Below are 22,429 nucleotides of genomic sequence, written 5' to 3' on the forward strand. Positions count from 1 at the left end.
GTAATTGCGTGTTGCGCATGTATGAAATTTTAATAGTTAAAAATTGTGGAAATTGATTTTAAAAATGTATCACATCTGTGACACTAGAACTAAATAGTGCACACACTCGCACATACACGCAGACAAATCACCTGAGCGCTCGCTTCCCCGCCTCCCCGTGATTGTGTACCGGGGAGGGAGAACATCACTTCCGGTCTCGCTGAGCGGTTAGCGCTCTAGCGGACAGGGCTGACGGGGCTATTTAGCCCTCGCCCCCTCCTGAGCGCGTAGCGATCGCGCGCAGGGGAGCCGAAGACAACGCCGAAGACTAGCCAAAGAGTGGCCCGTCTGCGCCCGTCCGCGACCAGACGGGGCCAGGGGCCACCCACTCTGCCTCTGCCATTATGGACTGCCCTATGCCTACCCCTTACATCAGGTATGCACCACATGCTCTTAGAGCACTGCAACCTCAGGGGAAATATATTTGTACCAACAGAACACTAAGTTGTCCTGAGGGTCCCTTTTCGTGTTGTAAATGCGGTTTTCAAGCTATGGACTCCCATATCATTGCTGGACGGCCCATCGATAGCACAGGTTCCCAGGGAGGCTTGAAAAGCTTTCTGCTAAATGTCAGATCACTCCCTAAACATCACATACAATTATGGGATACCATCCATAGCATTCAGCCAGAGATCTGTTTCTTAACTGAAACATGGCTGAAACCTTATACTACCCCCACTATCACCCTGGGGATACCTACGGGATACAAAATTCTCCGTCTAGATCGCCCCGTGAAGGTAGGAGGCGGGATTGCCATCATATATAGAGACACTCTGAATATCAGAGTGTTAGAACAAGTGATGCTACCTACCATGGAAGTATTAATCTTTCACCTAAAAATTAGTTCTAAGGTATATTGGAAAGGAGCATTAGTTTATCGCCCGCCTGGGCCCAATGCTGGGTTCTCTCTTGCCCTCACTGAATTACTAGCCCCCCATATGAAAGCTAATGGAGATTTTATCTTATTGGGAGATTTTAATTTTCATATTGATATTGATGAGCATCCGGATACTAATGTATTTCTGACGGACCTTGCTCTTTTATGTCTACATCCAAGAAACAGTGAACCTACTCACTCAGGTGGTCACACTTTGGACCGGATTCTTACTTCCCATCCCAACGTCTACTGCTATTCCCCTAAGCACATTTTTTGGTCCGACCAAAAATTGATACATTTCTCTTTTCTACATTTATCCAATCCTTTGAATCACCCGGCTACTCAGTCCATCAAACGTAGACCATGGCACAAAATTACTTCTGCTAAGCTCATGCAAACATGGGAACAGCCGTTCTTTTCCAACTCTGATAACATCGACACTGCTCTCTCCAAGTTTAACTCTACACTGATGACAGCTATTGACACTCTTGCCCCTCAGAAAAATGTAAAAAAATCTACCATGGCCAAAAGGGAAGCATGGTACACTGAGGCCCTTAAAACTGAAAAGCAGGGATGCAGAAAATTAGAGAAACTCTGGAGACGGACAGGCAAGGAGGAAGATAAGAATCGTTACTTGGAAGTTATGACTTCCTATTACAAAAACATAAAAAAAGCAAGGAAAATAAACCTTACAACCCAAATTGAAGAGGCAGGTAACTCCACAAGAGAGCTATTCAAAATCATTCAGACCTTCACCAACCCTGAAGTGTGTGAGAGCCCAGATACCTTCACCCAAGTCCTATGTGATGATATATCTCAGTTCTTTGAGGACAAAATAGACGGGATATATAAAAAAATCACTGCAGTCTCAGATCCTCTGGAAATCGAGGTCCCTGAAATGCCCCCTATGTCGACCTCTGGGAAAACTCTTCAGGTAATTCCAGAAATAACCATCAAGGATCTGATCACACTCACTAACCAAATAAAGACTGGCTCTCCTACTGACCTGATACCCGCCAAATTTATCTCCCCTTTAATTGAGATAGTAGGACTTCCCATTCAGAAATTGCTCAACCTCTCCTATGCTGAGGGTCAACTCCCATCAGCCTGGAAGGAAGCGGTAGTGAATCCCATACGCAAAAATTCCACCCTGCCCTGGTCAGAACTCTCCAACCTCCGCCCGATTTCTCTCCTTCCTTACATCAGCAAACTGGCAGAGAAACATGTTAATACCACTCTTTCAAGCTTTATCGAGGCGACAGGGGGCCTGGACCAATCACAATCTGGGTTCAGGCCCAACCACAGCACTGAATCAGCCCTTCTTTCTGTGACGGATCAGATCAAAATGTCACAGGACAGAGGTGGCTCCATGATTCTAGTGCTGTTGGACCTGTCTGCAGCCTTTGATACTGTGTCCCATAATATCCTTCTCAGCCGTTTGCAGGGAGTAGGAATTGGAGGCCTAGCATTATCTTGGTTGGAGAGTTTCCTCTCCGGGAGATCACAATCTATCAGCTTGGGCCCCTTTCGTTCCATCTCTAGGGGGCTCACGAAGGGGGTGCCACAGGGCTCATGCCTTAGCCCTACATTGTTTAATGTATATGTGGCCCCCCTTGCTGAGATTGTGCGGAAGTATGGGTTCCCACCGATTTCCTACGCTGATGACACCCAGCTCCTCTACCCTTTCAGCTCCCTTGGCCCTAAAGTCAAGGAGAACTTTGCTGAGGGTATGAGGGCGGTGTCACATTGGATGGCGACGAACTGCCTCCAATGCAATGTAACAAAAACAGAGGTCATGCTCTTTGGCAAAGCAAGTATCCTTTGGTCCCCTGACTGGTGGCCAATAGATCTCGGCCCAGTACCTACATCTAAACATCATGTAAAGAATCTTGGGGTGAAGTTGGACCAAAAGCTGACCCTGAAGGAACACACCAACTACATCGCAGGACTGTGTTTCCACACCATTGGCCTACTTAGACGTGTCTTTCCTTACCTCCCTGCCACCTACAGAAAGACACTTGTACAGGCATTAGTGACCAGTCGTCTGGACTACTGCAACGGCCTGCTGACGTTAGCAAATGCTGATGCAGTAGGTCGTTTGCAGGTGGTCCAGAACACGGCAGCAAGACTGGTCATGGGTGCACCAGCCAGGACTCCTTCTAAACCCTTGCTGAAAGAACTGCATTGGCTTCCTATACGGCAGCGCATTAACTTCAAAATCTGCTGCACGGTTCACAAATGCATTTATGGAGCAAGTCCTAAATACTTGTCTCAATCCTTGGAGTTGTATCAGCCCAGTAGGTCTCTTCGCTCAAGCAACCAAGCCCTCCTAAAACCCCCGGCCACAAAGAAATCTAGACAAGGAGACCGGGCCTTCTCCTCAGTTGGACCTGCCTTGTGGAACAAACTCCCCCCCGATGTCAGAACAACCATCAATCACCTATCCTTCAGAAAGACATTAAAAACCCTCCTTTATCATGAAGCATTTCTGTCCACTTAATCTCTTGAGATGTACTGCCTGATAATCCTATAGCTGGCATAGCGCTGAGATACCCTTACGGGATTGATTCCAGCGCTATAGAAGAAATTAAAATAAATAAATAAAATAAAATAAATTTCCATGACAATGATGTAATGAACGGCTAATCAGAATGTTAAATAGGCAGGTGTTTAAGTTGTATTGATTATATATTTTTACATTACAAGTATGTACCATTTTTTGCTAATAATGGTTTACGGATTGTGTTTTTCTTGAATATTTATCCTTGCAGCCGTGATGATGTCCATTCCGGACGAAACGCGTCGGCTGTAATGATCTCTACTTATTTTTCTGGAATTTGGATTGATTTTGAATCATTGAGTTTGCTGAAACTGAACCATTGTTACTAATTATTTTGGTGAACTGTGCTACAATAAAGAACTGTGGTAATCAACAATTGAACCTGGGAAATCATTGGAGAAATAACGGTGCTCCTTCTGTTTTGTTGACATTTTAAAAGTATATTGTAGCATTTTTTTAAGCACCTCTTCCTTGTTTTTAAGAACCATGTCACTAGTACCTCTTGATGGCATTTTTGGTACATGACACAGTAACTTTTAATGTATCCTCTTGTCAGAAGTGTGCACCATTGGTTCACATAGGCTGGAGTCGCAATCCATTTTCAGGATAAAAATCAACTTCAGTAACTGATTCCCATTTAGTTTTATTGTATGAAAGCATATCCCACACAGAGATACTGATAGTTGGTAAAGTTGAGGTCTATCTGGTCTTTAGTTGTAATCCTACCGAATACAAACCACCTTCTCCAATGTGGTGAACATTTTATCATAGATTATATTCAGTTCAGTTCAACTTTATTCGGATACGATACTACCCATAAAAGCACAAAAACGTAAATACATCAAAAAATTGATACAAGAATTAAAATTCCATATACATATATCCAAAGAGCCTATTGCAGAAACAGCCATCAATTTTAATATATACAATTGTTAAGCAATTCTCAGATTATGTTATATATGATCAAGGGTCCATCATAGACCTGCGCACCCTCATTGCAGTTTTAAGAAAAGTGCCAGTGCGGAAAATCAATTCAACATTATCTAAATTTAGTATGCAACGATACGCTACCTCCAAAGTAATTGGTCTTCTCTTGTTAAAATATGGATAAAAAAACTGTTTAGAATATTTAAGATAATATTTACAGAAAAATATAAAGTGCATAATAGTTTGCTCACTCCTCCAGTCACAAGAGCACAAATTTTGCTTAAAATTTGGGCTATGACCCAGTGGAAAACAAAGTGCAAATCGGATTGTACCAGCTCTCAATCGAAACAAAAGGCTCCTTTCCCAACGGCTTATCGGTAAGGTCAACAACATATGGAGCGGATAACAATGCTGTTCAATGGCCATACAGTTTCGCACAATTATTTTCCTGGACTCCATCACATCCTGCTCGATGTTATATAGGGCATACAAAGCATTCCGCAGTTCCTCTTTTGGGACTGATTCTGCTAATATGGGATCCAGGAAGACATTTTCTCTTTTTACACTGCGCAAACTTTGGAACACACCACTTAGTCATGGGATTTCTAGGCCTTTTTCGCAATGTAAACAATCCATAATGATCTGCTGTGTCAAGATGCCGCTTCGTTCTTCCACACTGATATCCACATAAGTGCAGGTCGTGCCAGAATAAAATCAGTTATAAAATTAATATTGAGCTCCTTGTGACATATATATTGGGGGGTTGAGATTGGGGTGCTCAGTAATTTCCTGCAAAACCTATTTTCTTCCTGCTGGATAACTGAGCAATTAGCCGTTCCCCAAATCTCGGCTCCATATGTAGCCACCGGAGTGCACTGGAGTTTATATATTTTCCGAACTGCTAAAAGAGCACCCGTAGTCTTAGGGCGGGGTAAGCTTAAAATTGAATTGGTGGTCTTTGAGAACTTGCTCCTGGCGTAGGCTAAATGCTCACCCCAGGAACCGTTCGCAGCAAAGGCCAAACCTAAATAAACAAAAGATCTTACAGAAGTCAGTTTTTGACTATCTATTGTGATCGAGCCTATTTCACGCTTCCCTGGGCCGCTACTCATTAGAAAAGATTTCTTAAAGTTCACCCGCAGGTCTAACTCCTTCATATAATTGTTAAAATTTTGGACAAGAAGACGCAGGGAATTTGGAGTGCGACCTAGAAGAACCGCATCATCTGCGTAAAGAAGCACAGGGATGGGCTTTTTATTAATGTATGGGACATCTCGAGTAGCCATTTTCAAAGAACTATTCAGCCCATTAATGCATATAATAAAAAGCAGGGGGGCCAACACACAACCTTGTCTGACCCCCCCTGCCAATATAGATGGTCCCTGAAACCTCTCCTCCCATGCCAATCCTTACTTGAGCCTGGAGGTCTCTATGTAAGTATGCTAACAAATTTATCAATTTTTCATCCAACCCTCCTGCCGAAAGGATTGCCCACAGCTTTGATCTATTCACTAGATCAAAAGCTGTGAACAGGTCCATAACAGCCATGTAAATGGGGGTCCTCCGTGCAATAGTATATTTCCCGACAATTAAGTTTAGGTTGGGACATTGTTCGATGGTTCCAACCTTGCCCCTAAAACCCAACTGGCATGAGTCCAAGATGGCATTTGCTTCTGTCCATCCCACAATTTTGTTGTACAGGGCTCTTCCTAAGATTTTAAGGGTATTGTCTATTAGAGAAATAAGTCTATGATTGCACGGAAGAGATCTATCTCCCTTCTTAAAAATCGGGACTATCATACTTCTGGCGCCAAGTCTCGGGTACTTTTGTCAAGGTTAAATTATTAAAAACATTCAAAAGCAAAGGGGCCAGAAATCCGGGTTCCACTTAATTAAATCGACAGGGAGCCCGTCTGGACCCGGCGCCTTGTTACCTAGGCTCTGGTTGATAGCTTCTACAACTTCTAAAATACTTATCTCTATAGGTACCGGGCTGCCTGGAATAAAGGTTGCCTCGCATGGAAGTGGTAGGGCATAAATTCTTGAAAAATGTTCAACCCATGCATCACTGGAAATATTACAGCTAATCGGCGTCGAGGATTGGCCCATTGAACGAACGTCCCTTACTGCTGCCCAAAAAATGTTGCCACTTTTCTGGAGCGATTCATAAAGGGGGTGGTGATGGACAGAGTATCTGAATTAAGCAGAACACTCCTACCCAGTCAAAAGATCAGGGCTTGATCCATCACCGTTTTTTAGCTCACTGCACCATCCCAGTTCAGAACCTGGCTACATGCAAATTAGTGTGTCCCTGGCCCAGTGCATCATGGGAACAGGGCAGACCAAACTACCAAGCCAATTCTTTACTGGAAATTGCTTGCTCATTGCACCATCAGGATTCAAGCAAGCCGGGCCGAAGACGGCTGAAATGCCAGAAACCGGTCCCCGGAAGCTTGTTTCCTTCCCAGTGTAAGAATTGGCTTTTGTAGTTTGGTTTGCCCTGTTCCCATCATGCACTGGGACAGGAACAGACTAATTTGCATACAGCCAGGTTCTGAAACTGGGATGGTGCAGTGAGCTAAAAAACGGTGTTGGATCTAGCCCTGATCTCTTGACTGGGTGAGAGTATTCTGCTTAATTCAGAGACTCTGTCCCTCACCACCCCTTGTTGTAAATACTTTTCTGGAGCAGCCTCAGACAATTTGTCCCATCGTTCACTCAGGAGATCCTTCTTCCTATCTCTGATCACCTCATTATACTTTTTCCTGGCCAATTTAACTTATATTATGCACCTCGGAGTGTCTGAAAGTACCCTGGTAAATTCCTGTTTGCTTGTGTGCATTCATGATTGAACCATCTAGGGGTGAGTGCTGTTTGAGAAGTGGGTCTGAAGAGGAGGATTTTGATCGTCTGACAGATCTTACCGAAATCCTCAATTATCTGTGCTGGTACTGAGAGGCAGGAATCAATAAGGGGCATTTTGTCCCTTGCCAATTTCCTAAAAATTTCGCAGTTGTCGACTCCCTTCCAACCCAATCTTAAGTTATCGGTTGACACCATTAAGTTTGTGGCCCCACGTTCAGTCTGAAAAATCGGCCTATGAGCAGTGTGTATCGATATCTTAATAGGATTATAGTCTCCAAAGTCAGAAAGTACAACTTCGGCAGATGCTAACTGTTTTTCTATCAGAGGGCATACGAAAATGAAATCCATGATAGAACTACAGCCCCTTCCCCTATAAGTTGGGTGATTGGTCGTAGTTGACCCTGCGACCAGGTCCATACAGTGGACAAATTATGGGATCTTATAAACAGGCCGAGTTCTCTACCTCTACTTATCGATTGACCATGATAGGCCGTTCCCTTTTCAGGGTATGTGCCGAGAATTTTAGCATTAAAATCGCCCCCCAATAAAATACCCAAAAGGTCCCCATTATTGGACTGATTATCCAAATCTGAAATGAAATCAAAAAGCTTAATAAAACTCTTGTTTGGAACTGACTGAAAATCATTATTATAAAAGTTTATCAAATGAAAGTGGATCCCTCTTTTATACAACACTACCTGATAATCTAAACTGCAAGATGGAATTACCTTAAAGCTTCCCCCTGCAGCCACATTAATCCCTATAAACAGTCCTCCCGATGCTCTCCCCATCCTAGGTGTTTGGGATATCACACTTAAACAATGGAACCCCTCGATGTATAGTTCTTCTGTGGCCCAGGTTTCCTGGAACATGACAATGTCATATTCCCTGATCATATTTATCCAATCTATATTGTCAAGTTTTGAACATAAAAATGCCACATTCCAGCTCCGATTAGATTACTTTTTAATGAACATCAAGAGACATTTTTGAACTAAGCCTTACCATGCATGCCAACACTTAACCAATTTCTCATTTTGGCACAATACTTTGTTGCAGTAAGGAGTTAGGTAATGCGGATGTTTAATCTGTTGCTGCTGGCTACTGTCACTTGGCTCAGTAAATTTGAGGGACTTTGAATGAAAAAATGCATAAGCTTTTTTAAATTGTTTGACGCGGGCATTAGTAGGGAGAATGAGTAACTTGTGGGTATTCATTGAAAAATATAATTTGGGGACTTTGATGACTTATGACACGTGTAATGAATGGTTTCCTAACCTATTAACTTCAACAAAAAGAGGATTGTTGGTAGAGCTGAAATGAGTATATTTTGATTGCATTAGCAAATAACTTTACAGCATTTTCGTCATCAGCGGACATGGCTGTCAAAGTAGATTGTGAGCATGACTTTACATTCAGGATTAACTAGTCCCTAAACACCACACTTCACTTTGAATAAGAGACTGAATGCACTTAGGTGTTAAATCAGACATGGTTACCTTAAAAAGTCAAACGTTTGTTCCAGGTCATTCCAGAAGTATGTCACGCTGTGGTGTGTGAAATAACGAACCTGTAAAGCAAACGTTTAACAAGTCACATTACATGCAGAGCAAATGTACTTGTCATACAGAATACATATTTTTCCAAATAATCAAACTATATTCATATACTAACAAGCACTCATAATACCATGTATGCAGGGCAGGTGGCAGCCTGGAAATACTTAGGTGTTATGGTGTAATGGTATGGTAGGCTTAAGTAAGCTATATTTTTACTAGTCGCACATTATTTCCTTTCACAGGAAGGTAGTGAAAGGACTCATACTTTGCCAGCAAAGAATTCTTCTACCAAGACTAACAAAATGCCTAACTACAAAGTTCCTCAGAGGACAACCACTCCTTTGCAGTAAAAAGATGTAAATGATTTAGCTTAGTTGGACGTTGATACTTCTATTTGGATGCAAATTTGCTATTTGGACTCACTAAGCACTGTAGTATATCAATCAATCCAAACCATAACAGCCAGTCCAATATTGGATGTCCACTTCACTAACCAGAAAGTAGGGGCCTATAATAGCCACAAACAACAAAAAAGGAAGGCTGAAGCAAACCTACCCCACTGTGGCCTGTTTGTTTGAATTAACGCACCAGTACACAATATAAAGTAGATAAAGCAGGAGATCTCCAACTTGGTCTATGATGGGAGAAACTTCTGATCAATCATTCCGAACGACTCATGAATATTATCGCTGTTACAATATGACCATAAGCAATAATATTCCAATGTTGTGCTCCCATACAATAGGAATGCATATCCTCACCACCCATTGCATCCCCGCACTCTACCAACTCCACTCTTGTTCTTTCAGTCAATATTTCATGGTCAGGTATTCATTTACACGGTGTGATTCACAGAGCCAGGCCTGCAACATGACCAATCTCTATGCAACTTTGCGAGCAGAGACAGGTGGTCATGTTGCCGGTCGCCCCACTCTCACAGGATGTCACGGTATGTGTGTTTAGCGGTTACTGTGGAGACCTGCCATTAAGTTGGCAGTCCAAGGGTCTGAAAACAAGCTGCACTATCTCCTTCAATGTGCCCAGACCCCCTCTATGACTTACAGGGCTAGGCTACCCTTGCACGATCTGCTTACAGGTAGCTGGCAAGCTGAGAATAGCTCCTGAGCTACTGGCTGGAGACCCCTGAGATAAACCATCTAACAACACATTCACTCTGAGTAAAAAAAAAAAAAAAGATTTACTAGTGCCTGAAAAGAGCCATCTTATCTTGTATTTAGAACCATTTGAAGAACTTAGCCAGTACCTCCTGCAGTGGAACGTCAGGCTGTTTCTTTGAGTTATCTTCACCCTCTTCGTGCAAGCTCTCTGGCAAATGAACAGCATGGCCGTTTGAAACTTTGCTTTCTTGTGGTTCTTCTGGAAGAAGACACTGAAAGGGATTTTTTCCTCTATACAGAAGAACTCGGACCTTCGCACAAAACCATCTCTGGAATTCATCCTAACCAAGGAAAAGGTGGCAAAAAAGTAGAAAATAATGTTATAAACGTAACAAACAATTCTATGAAATCCTCATCAAGAAGGTAATTTAGTTTAGGTTTTTTTTAACAACTTAATTAATTAAAATGGATATCTGGACTAAAACCAGACACTATGGTTTCATTACAGAGGTGAGGTTCGAAATACAGCAGTTTTCTTAATTCCTTCAAAGCAGTCATACGACCTTACTAATATACAAACCAAGGCCTTAATTGATATCTGTACCAGGAAGGCAAGTTTAATTTAACATAGCTCAGTTTAATCCAGCAGCTATCTGCATATATACAGTGTCACATATGGCAATCTAAAGAACAAACAACCTTTTGCAGCACATTTGGAGACAGAATATATCAAAAAGACTGATGCATGTGAGCTTATGATGCAAATGGCAGGCAGAATTAATACAATGCAGGTTTGATCTTTCATCTTGCCCTCGTATTCAAAACTAGTGGCATGATCCCCTTAGTAAAAAGAATCGAATGAGAACCACTCACTGCAGCTCAGCAAAATGACCCTGTATATCCGTGAAATTGCCACCAAGTGATGTCAGGCTGAAAAGGACATAGACTCATAGGCATCTTCTAGGAGGCATCGCACTTGCCCAGAAATTGAGAGTTAGGTTAATGAACTCTTGCCGACCAAAAGGAGGAGGAGACGGAAGGAGGATCACTAAGTGCCAGTGAAATTAATCCATTGTCCTGCCCACTGTACCTTCAATTAGCCTGACTGACAGCTACAAAGAACACAACCCTACAAGTCAATCACATCTTTGCCCACTGCAAGACCCCTTCGACTCTTGGGAAGTATCGGTCATCAAAGGAAGTGGTAAGAACTTGAGCATTTCCACCAGCCGAGGTCACGTACACAATAAAATGTGTTACCAGATTCAAATGGAGGGGCTGGGGCTTAACAAAACAATCAAGAGGAAGGTGGGAACAATCATGGTTGGATTGTATGCTTAACAGAAGAGAGTCGGTGCACAGGAAGACAAGAAATTGAAGCTTAGGTGTGAACAGCTGACATTAGTAACAAATGCAATACAGAACAGCTTCTAAAGTGTACAGCCTCCTCTGAATAGGCATCCAGGTGCTAACGCACTAAGTCAAACGAGAACAGAGCTAAACTACTGCGTTAAAGAGAAGGGTTTTCAGGTTTTTCCTAAAAACTGCTTCAGAGGGAGCAAGTCTTAGGCTTGCAGGAAAGACATCCCAGAGACCAGCAGTGAGGCGAGTGAATGATCTTCCTCATCTGAGATGCCAGGTTTGACAATCACCGTTTTGGAAAGAGAGGTGAGAGCCATAAGGAATAGTGTCTGTAGTGCCATTTTGTAATGAAAACTTTAAAAACGGATACACATGCCACTTCTACAAGAAGATCTAAGATATGGCTGCCTTTGTTCGCATGGTATGGGGTAGAACATCAGGGGGACTAAGAGAATGAGGACAAGGCTAAGAGCCAGGGAGGACTATTCGTCTAATAGCCCCATGACTACACCAACCTGGATCTTAGAAACCTATATTGGTATGGTTTAGATCTGAAAGAGTTGCTATAATCTTCCCATACTTCCATGGCTCCCTTAACAAGATTAGAGAGTAGAAGAATGGAAGCAGAGGTTGACAACTGGAGGTGAACGGGGACAAAAAGAGAGGAACTGTTCTTTGAATAGTTTATCTAGAGAAATGTCATTAGATATGTGCCTGTAGTTAGCTGAGATGGATGGTTCGAAATTCCTTGGGAGTGATCTAATGTTAGAGGTTTTCAACTGGGATGACAAAGAACTGCATTCCACGAATATGTTCAGTATAATTCAAGGTGCTTCTCGCATACACTTTGAAGGGTTGGGTCCGACGGTGATCCTGATGACCTGCTGGTGTTCATTAGGTTGTAGAATTTTCGTTCAGCGAGGGTGGTGTATCCAATGTTTGAGACCGGAATAATAAAGATTTTTGTCACAGATGGCGTGCGATTTTGGGTTCTCTGGGTTTTAGCACTCTGAATTGTGATATTCTGTAAGACTACTGTGAAGCTGCTTTTATGGGCAGTCAACAATACTTATGTGCTTGGTGTCTTATACAAGCTGTCGTGTGAATCTGAGCCATTGAAACTAAAAGCCCATGGCATTACCATTAAAAAAAGGTCACAGTACGGTTACAGCAATGGTCTACTTCAAGGAGATTATCATCTCCTGGAGTGGAAAAGAACCCATAACCATTCTGACACAATGAAACCTCTGAGATTGGAACACAGGACCCCATTGATACAAATGACAAAGGTCAAATTTTAGCCTACTGTGCTTGTATTGATTTAATTGCAGCATCTTATACAACCCACGGATCACTTCGATGCACATCATCTAAACTTATTTTGCTGCTCTATGTTTCTACAGTATTAACATTCTGCAGACCTGCAAATTAGCTATTTATTTTGTGATCAATTTTGGAAGAATTAAGTTCCATACAGGGCCAGTCTAGACTCCAACTCGCAACTTACACAAGGGCAGCTCGTCCGCTAAGGCGGGAGTGCATCGCCCCTCTGCCTTTAGCAGTGGAAAAAAAGGAAAAAGAAAATTATAATAACTTGTGTTATTATCATTTCATTTGTTCCTGCTGCGGCGTCTCGATGGGGCGGATTTGCTCCGCTCTCGGAGTAGTGGGCACTATGTAAGTGCGCATGAATGTTTGACTGACCCTCTCGGGCCGGCCAAACATTCATGCAGACTTTGCATGTTCTTCATGCAGGCAGCATTACAGCCGGCATAGAGAACATGCCCAGGCCCCCTTTCCCTGGCTGAGCGCTGAACCACGGCACTCAGACCAATCACAACTCTGCATTGCAGCGTTGTGATTGGCTATGGGGAGCCTGGGAGCCCAGTTGTTCCCTGATTCCGGTTTCCACAGAAGCAGCCAGGAAGAGGAGGAAGGAGAAGTAGCGGTGGCGGCCGACCGGCAAGTAAGTGATTAAAAAAATGAATTACCCTCTTCCCCCCCTCCCAGGCCAACTACTGCTTCCAGCGAGCAGCTGCCACTGAACTTACACATTCACTCAAGTCTCAGGATAGGCCATGAATCATGTTTTACCTGAGGATACACTTGGTATTCTTGTAACTCCAGCTCTGACCAATCTCAAAGGTATTGGCAAGTTCACCTGGGAATCACAAGCCCCGACTAAGATTCTTCATCCAGCCTTGAACCTTCTATTAACAGGCAAATACATGCGGACGACTCGCTGTAGAAGACTAATACAGCACGCATTACCACAAATCTCTTATAGCTGCTGCGACAATCACTTAAACGTACTTATAGCACTAAGTTAGCATTCCGTGATTCACTTTTTTCCTCTAAAAATGGTAAATAAATGTAATGAGCAGCTCATCAGGACTTACCGTTGTCCTTAGTAATACCACATCACAGTCTTTGAGTGTAGTCCTGATGCACGTTGCTTTTACACGCCACTTAGGCAACCAGTAGAGAAGGAGGAGAAGGAAGCCACCAGTACAGACTATCCCTACTGCAGCCACGCCCAGCTTCCAACGACACAGGTTGTAGCCATAAATCTCCTGCAAGGCAACAGTGAGACAAACATTAAATAATCATTGACAATGCCAATAGGTTTAGCTTCTTGTGTATGCTGTATGTGGTATGTATGTGGCATGTTTTAATTCTGTTCGAAGAGAAGATCTTGCTATACTTTATTGCGTTATGAAATATATTTAAACTGTTCTAGATATATACATGTACTTGAAACATTACAATAGAAAAAAACAATAGCATTTTAAGGCTGTTAATGTCAAATAAAAGTACATACGCATTTGTTTAATTAAGTATGCATTTGTTTAGTTTCAGAGTGCAAATATGCAAGTACGGAACATAGATAGTTTTGGCAAGTAGTTGTGGTAGATATGATAAACGGATATTGTAGTTCAGCATGGAAGGCATAGTGGTTGGATATGCTAGGTATAATAGGTTAAATATGTAAGTAACAGGTTGGGCATGGCAGGGTAGATTTGAGGGTAGAAAGGGAAAGTGTGATACGTTTGGAATTTAGGAACGTTAGGTTAGACAGTAACAATGTGTTAAGTAAAATAGGCAGGCATGGTAAGTAGCTATGGTTGGTTAAGTGTGGTTGATGGGGTAGGTAGGAAATGTGATGTATGGTATTGTAGGTAGGCTCAGCATGTGGTAGGCAGGGAAAGTCTGTGGTGTGACCCATGAGGCGGGCATACCACACATACCTTGGCCTAAATCTTAAAGCCCTGATGCTTTTGGGCAATTTAGCACTAACCCAGTTTGCTCTCCTTTTAGGTCGAAGCTGCCAGAAAGTGCAAGCTGTCTGGTTGCAAAAGATCTATTGTAAGCTTTCAGTGGGCTTCCAGGCAACTCATTGCTTGCCATTGGTTGGCTTTGTAATTCTCATCTCCTTGCTTTGTATTAGATAGTTTATCTTCCTCTTCTTGCATTTTCCCTCCATTGGAGAAAGCCTCTTAAGGTCCTTTTAAGTGGCTGACCCGTATCTTTCCACTGCTCACATTTAGGCTACTACTTTTTCTCTCTCATTCAGCACTCTGAGAGTGCATGCGTTTGCTAAATGTCTCCATCTTGTGGTGCTTCATCCCTCAAACACACCCCCTGCTCTGTGTTGCACCCTACCCCTCTCAGTCTTTCTGTAAAAGAAAGAATAGAGAGAATGTTTGCTGGAAGATGGCTTATAGGAAGACCGAGGATTTCTGTATTATTTTCATTCCACAAAGTACAGCCTTCCCACAAAAGCACTCAGTGATAAGCCATCTACTGACTCAGCTGGTGCTGGAGGCAGAGGTTGTACTTAGAATGACCCTTCTCCTGGAGGTCTGGTTATCTGCTCCCGAGACACTGCAGAGGAGCGAACAGCTGACCCATGTGGAGAGTAAACTAGGCCTTAGGAAGACTTTCCCTTTACATTCTGACACTTCCCTATTCATTCTTTTTTAAATTCTATTTAGTTTCCCGAGTGAAACATTATTGAAAAGCAATCTACAGCAACTTTAAAGTTGTAAAAAACATTAATAAATTGTACGGTATTGAGATACCGCAAGATCTGTGTTTGTTTTTCCTAAAGTATTTTCAAATGGGTTTTTTCTTTTACTTTTTAAATAATGCTTTACAGACCAATACTGGCATAGCCAACAGCTCAGTAATTGCATTACAAAGGCAACAATGCTTGCTTCCTTTTTTTTTTTAATGGGGAGATCAGAATCAACCCCACAGCACAAAGTGGTAGCGTAGTGTGCTGAATACTTACTACTACTCCAGGCGGGAAGTGGCAATGGGGGAGGGGCTTGGGTAAGAAATTATGCACCCGCAGGGTCGGATTGGTAACACAGGCACTTCGGAAATGGCCGAAGGGCCGGTAGCCCAGTTCTAGCTGTGGGCTGCTTTTCCTGGCCAGCCTGGGGGCTGTCTGTGCTGTTAGGATGCCACCAGCAGCCCAATGGGTGCCAGAGTGGCCTTTCTAGAGGCAGTTGGGCGGAGGTATCACTCCCTTTCCCTCGATGGGCTGGCCCATTAATGTATGCTGATTGAGCGGGAGAAGGGGGTCTGAGCAGAAGTGGTCTCACTTGCATTCATGTGCGGCTCAGCAGTGTAAACTAATCGGTGCATTTTTTTAAATCTTAGTGAAGTTAATAAAACATGCTCCCACCCACTTTCTTTTCATAAAACTTCGCTGAAGCAGTGTTTTATGGGAAGGCAATAGGCAAATGTCGGTCACTTTTATGTGGTGTGCCTGGGCCGATTTTTGATCCCAATCCAACCCTGTGCACCCGTAGTTCTGAAACAGAGTGTTTACTGGCACCCTTATGGCCTCATCTTTTCAATATCCTTGATTAGTGTATTGTATTGTATTGTAATTGCATTTATATAGCGCTTACTACCCCTGACGAGGCGTCGAAGCGCTTTTTCGGCGGGTAGCACGCTACTCCGGGACCCACAGAGGATTAGTGTTGAATTAGTATAGTGAAACATGCAAGTACATTTTAAGTGGTGGATAAGTTAATCAGTTATTTGGATTTGGAATGATAGCAGAAGGATAGAGTAGGACAAAGGTTCGTATTTATCTATCGCTCGCTTGTTGACGCATGCTATTCAGGGAGCCTATAGAGGATTAGTGGTGAATTAATATGGTGAAATATGAGGTAATTTCAGTGGTGGATATTAGTCTGTTACTTGGAGTGAGAAGGATAGCGGATGGATAAAAGGGGAAGAAAGATTTGCATTCATATAGCACTGGTTACCCCTGATGGGCGTTGAAGCGCTTTTCTGGCGAGTAGCACGCCACTCCGGAACCCATAAAGGATTAGTGTTGAAAATTAGTATAGTATAAATATGAAGTAATTTGAGTAGTAGATATGTTATTCAGTTATTTAGGCAGTATATTAGTATAGTTGAATATGGAATTTGAGAAGTGAAACATGTTAGTCTGTTAATTTTTATTGAAAAAAGGATAGTGGAGGGATAAAAGAGTAAAAGATTTTTTTATATATATATATTAGTAGTAGGAAGAGGCTTTTGGATGAGTAAAAAGGAGTTTTGGAGGGAAGGAGTCAGAGGGGAGAGTTTAGAAATGTTTGTTTTAGGGGATCGGTGTAGTAAAAAGGTGTCAGATGATGCATGGAGGGGTAGAGCAGGAGAGAGTCTAGAAAAGGTTATTTTGGCGATCATAGTAGTGGTATGGGGTTTGGGATAAATGAGAGAGTGGATGTAGAGGATATATTGATAGATCTATAGGATGCGAGATAGGGTAGTGCATTAGAAGGAGTAGTAGAAAGAAGTTTCAGAGGAGTCTGAAGGTTGGGCTAGAAGATATATTGAGTGAAGTATAGGCTGAGAAATAGGCTAGTGCATTGGAAATGCTAAATTAGAAGAAAGAGATAAGTATATAGATCCATAAGTACATTAAAAATATATAGATACATAAAAAAGTAAGTATATTTAGATTAAATATATTGATAGAGGCACAGGATGAGAGAGAGGGTAGTGCATTGGATATGCTTTTTTTCAGGAGAAAAGTAACAGACACACAGATCCAAGTACTTGGATGGTACATAGATGTACAATGGAAGTATGTACATGTAGACCAAAAATGATTTTTATTTATTGATGATTATTATTTATTTTTTTCTTCTCTTAACAACATAATTGTTTTACATGTTTTATAAAGTAATACACAAAGATAGATACATATCTATAGTGAAAACAAATGCTTATATACAGAGGGTTATGCTGTAAATTTCTATTTCCGTATGGTACCTATGTGGGGAAGAGCCAGATCTTGAGTAGTTTTCTGAAGATAAGGTGGTTGTCGGTGGATCTTATGTTGGGGGGTAAAGAGTTCCATAGTTTGGCTGCTTGAACAGAGAAGGATGTGCCACCCATTGTTTTTTTCTTGTATGGTGGGATTTTGAGGCGAGATGCTCCTTTAGAGCGTAGGTTCCTTTGTTGAATGTGTTTGGTGATTTTATTCCTGATGAAGAGTGGTCCTACTCCATGTATTGCTTTGTGGGTAATACAAAGCAGCTTGAACGTGGATCTTCTGGCAACCGGTAACCAATGCAGGGCTTTCAAGGCAGGGGAGATGTGGTTTGATATGCAGGAGTAGTCTGGCAGCCGAGTTCTGAATCCATTGTAGTCTTTTCATGGTCGTTGAAGGTGATCCGTGGTAGAGGCTATTGGCGTAATCGAGTTTGGATAGAACAAGGGAGATGGTAGCTTGGACCTTGTGTGGAAATCCCAAATGAGGGAAAATTCGTCGCAGCGTTTTTATAGTAGCAAAGCTTGATCTTGCTAGTTTATTTACTTGGACATTCATCGACAGCTTGGAGTCCATGGTCATTCCGAGGTTTCTTACTTCCTTCGATACTTTAGGCAGTGATCCCAGTTCATCAGGCCATGCGGCAAGCGGGTTGTAATTTTTCCAATCGCCACACGTGAGTATTTCAGTTTTTGAAGCATTCAATTTGAGATGGCTCCAAGTCATCCACTGATCCACGGCTCTGAGACAGCTGAAAATTGGTGATTTTCCAATGTCTTTGGGGCATTCCAGTTGAAGGAGTATTTGCGTGTCATCTGCATAGTTGTAGCACGTGAGGTGAAATTTATTGATCAGTACTGGTAAATACTTCATGTAGATGTTGAAAAGCATGGGCGAGATGATAGAACCTTGAGGGACCCCTGCTTTTGTGGAGTACGGTTTGGACGAGAAAGGTGGGGTGTGGATGACATTAGTTCTGTTTCGAAGGTAGGACGCGATCCAGTCTAGAGCAGTTCCCTCTATGCCGGCTTCATAAAGTCTTTGTTTCAGAGTGTCATGGTCAACCGTGTCAAAGGCTGCTGAGAGGTCCAAGAGGAGTAGCGCAGCAACCCCGTTGCGGTCAACTGTATTCTTTAGGTCATCCCAGATGGCAAGGAGGGAAGATTCAGTGCCTCTTCCCGGAAGGAATCCTGTTTGGAAATCTGAAAGTATGTCATTCTCTTCAATGAATTGGGACATCTGGGCGAACGCTGCTCTTTCTATCAGTTTGCCCAGGAAAGGTCCATTTGTAATGGGTCTGTAGTTTTCGGGGTTCAGCGGGTCCAAGTTTGTTTTCTTCAGTAAAGGGCGTATGTTGAATATGCTACTTACCAGTATGCATCTGTTCTTGGCATGTAGGGCTGCTAACATTCATATCTTAGCATTAGATCGCCGCCTAGTGTTGGGCTCGGATGATTGCACATTGTTGTCCTGGAAGAGTCTTCGAAGTATCCTGAGATAGGTGGCTCCTCCCCTGGACTACAGTGCGCATGGGCATCGGCTCCATCCCCAGATTGTTTTTCGCCATTGTGGCAGAAGATGGAGTGAAAAGTGTAAAGGATGTCCATGCTAATGAGTAAATACAATAGTATATCTGCAGCTGCGACAGGCACCGGGGAGGAGGGCGGGCGATATGAATGTTAGCAGCCCTACATGCCAAGAACAGATGCATACTGGTAAGTAGCATATTCAGTTCGAGGCATGTGGGCTGCTAAATTCATATCTTAGCATAGAATACATAGCAGTCCCTCCATCAGCGGCGGTTGCCCGTGCCAGCTGCAGAAACCTGAAAAAGTGTTTTGAGAACAGCCTGTCCTACAGCAGCTTGCTGTTTGGAATGCACATCAACACAGTAGTGTTTTGTGAAGGTGTGTGGTGTGACCCACGTGGCTGCTCTGCAAATGTCCTCTAAAGGAATGTTCCCCAGGAAAGCCATGGATGCCCCCAGTTTGCGTGTGGAGTGCGCTCTGGGGGGTATTGTTAAAGTGCGCTTTGCTTTTTGATAACATATCTGGATGCACTTAACAATCCACCTGGCTATCCCTGCCTTGGAGATTGGGTTGCCTTTGTGTTGTGGTGCGAAGGCAACAAAGAGTTGTTTTGTCTTTCGAAAGTGTTGTGTTCTGTCTATGTAGTACATCAACGCCCTTCGTACATCTAATGTATGGAGCATCCTTTCCGCCACCGTTTGCGGGTTTTGAAAGAATGCTGGTAAGTCAATGGTCTGGTTTAGATGAAACTGTGACACCACCTTAGGAAGGAATTTAGGGTTAGTGCGTAGCACTACCCTATTTGGGTGAATTTGAATGAATGGCTCTTGTATTGTGAGCGCTTGCAGCTCACTGACACGCCTCAGAGACGTAATAGCTATAAGAAAAGCCACTTTCCACGTAAGGAATTGGAGCTCACATGAGTGCAGTGGCTCAAATGGTGGTCCCATCAGTCTGGTGAGAACGACGTTGAGGTTCCACACCGGAGCTGGTGGTGTCCTTGGGGGAATGACTCTTTTCAGACCTTCAAGGAAGGCTTTAATGGCGGGCACTCTGAAGACAGAGAGGTGCTGCCTGTTCTGAAGATAAGCCGCTATGGCGGATAGATGTATCCGAATGGAAGTGTACGCCAGATTGCACCTGTAGAGATGCAACAGATAGCAGATGATGTTGGGGATAGATGCATCTAGTGGGTTGATGTCATTAGATGTACAGTAGATGACAAAACGCTTCCACTTAGCAGCATAGCATGCTCTAGTAGTTGGTTTCCTCGCCTCCTTGATGATGCTCATGCATTCTGGAGGTAGGTTAAGGTACCCAAACTCTAGGACTTCAGGAGCCAGATCGCCAGGTTGAGCTGTTGCGGATCTGGATGCTGAATTTCTCCATGGTTCTGCGTCAAAAGACTGGGCGTGAGGCGCAGTCTTTGATGCGGTACCACTGAGAGTTCGAGGAACGTGGTGTACCAAGCCTGGCGCGCCCACGTGGGAGCAACTAGGATGAGGGTCATCTCGTGTTGCCTTAGCTTTTTTGCGACCAGCGGTATTAGGGGGGCTGGCGGAAAAGCGTACGCAAATTTGCCTGACCAGTTCATCCATATCGCATTTCCCTGCGACTGTGGGTGAGGGAACCTGGCGGCAAAGTGTTGGCATTTTGCGTTCTCTTTTGTGGCAAACAGGTCTATCTCCGGATGACCCCACTGCTGGAAGTACGGGCGGAGGACAGATGGGTGTAACTCCCACTCGTGCATTTGATGGCTGTACCTGCTGAGCAGATCCGCCATCTGATTGTCCTTCCCTGGGAGGTGTTCTGCCATGAGGAAAATGTTCCTCTGAATGGCCCACTTCCACATGCTCTGAGCCAGGTGAGACAGCTGTGGCGAGTGGGTGCCTCCCTGCTTTTGGATGTAGTACATCGCGGTCATGTTGTCCTTCCGGACTAGCACGACCTTGTTGCACAGATGTACAATGAAGGACTTGAGCGCCATGAAGATTGCCATCAGTTCCAGATAGTTGATGTGCATCTTCTGTTGTTGCGTTGTCCATAGTCCCTGCACCGTGAAGTCGAGCACATGAGCTCCCCATCCCTGGAGAGATGCGTCCGTTGTCAGGACAATCTGCGGCACAGGCTCTTGGAACAGTCGGCCCTTGCAAAGGTTGTGTGGAGTCCACCAATGCAGAGAGTCGTATGCCCGACTGGTAACCAACACTAGGTCTGTCAATTGGCCACGAGCCTGTGTCCACTGATTCGCTAAGCACTCCTGGAGCGGGCGCATGTGTAGACGTGCGTGAGGGACTATGAAGATGCAGGAGGCCATCATGCCTATCAACTGCATGAACACTCTCGCTGGCAGCGAGTGTTGTGGCCTGAACCTTTGGATCAGGGCCTGCATGCTGTCTATCCTGACTTGGTTTGGCTGAGCCATGGCCGTCAGGGTGTTGATCGTTGCACCTAGGAACTGCCGGACATGTGCCGGCTGAAGGTGCGATTTTGGGTAGTTTAGGGAGAAACCCAGATCGTGAAGAAGGTGAATTGTAGTTGACATGTCCGCGGCGCACTGCTGCTCTGACTTGGCTTGTACGAGCCAGTCGTCTAGGTAGGGGTAGACATGGATGTTCTGCCTCCTGAGGTGCGCCGCTACTGTCGCCAGACACTTGGTGAACACCCTCGGGGCTGTTGTGACTCCGAAGGGTAGGACCTTGAACTGGTAGTGTTTTCCTTGAATAGTGAACCTGAGGTATTTTCTGTGTGACGGGTGTAGTGGAATATGGAAATACGCATCCTTGAGATCCAAGGTTGCTAAGAAGTCCCCTTGGTTTAGCAAGGGAAGAATCTGTTGCAGCGTAAGCATGTGGAAATGTTCTGATAGTATGTACAGGTTGAGGGGGCGTAGATCTAGAATGGGTCTGAGAGATCCGTCCTTCTTTGGAATAAGGAAGTACAGGGAATATACCCCTGTTCCTTCCTCTCCCACCGGCACTTGCTCGATTGCTCCCTTTTGCAGCATCACCACGACTTCCTGCTGCAATAAGAGCAAGTGCTCTGCGGACATAGGCCTTTGCCTTGGCGGGATGTTGGGTGGAGTGGACTTTAATTCTAGGCAATAACCATACTGGACTAGTTGTCGCACCCACCTGTCTGTGGTGATGTTTTTCCAGACGGGCAGGAACTGCTGCAGTCTCCCCCCGACAGGTGTTAGGTGGTCGGGGGGCAGTGACAGAGAGTCACTGTTTGCTTGGAGTAGAGGAGCGGGGGTTGTTGTTTCCTCTGCCGCGACCTCTGTTGCTGTTAT

At 43.8% G+C, this 22,429-nt stretch overlaps 1 protein-coding gene across 9 annotated transcripts in view; it reads right to left on the reverse strand.

The window, feature by feature from the left end:
- Positions 1-22,429, reverse strand: part of ATP13A3 (ATPase 13A3) — a 430,700-nt gene that overhangs the window by 312,296 nt on the left and 95,975 nt on the right. For all 9 annotated transcript variants that reach the window (XM_078666249.1, XM_078666244.1, XM_078666250.1 and 6 more), the window contains 3 exons: positions 13,707-13,880; positions 10,092-10,286; positions 8,768-8,838 (listed from right to left, as the gene is read on the reverse strand). In XM_078666249.1, coding sequence (XP_078522375.1) covers positions 8,768-8,838; positions 10,092-10,286; positions 13,707-13,880 — 440 coding nt within the window. The remainder of the gene's footprint in view (positions 1-8,767; positions 8,839-10,091; positions 10,287-13,706; positions 13,881-22,429) is intronic.

This window comes from Lissotriton helveticus, chromosome 11 (genome assembly GCF_964261635.1).
Source record: "Lissotriton helveticus chromosome 11, aLisHel1.1, whole genome shotgun sequence".
NCBI classification, from domain to species: domain Eukaryota; kingdom Metazoa; phylum Chordata; class Amphibia; order Caudata; family Salamandridae; genus Lissotriton; species Lissotriton helveticus.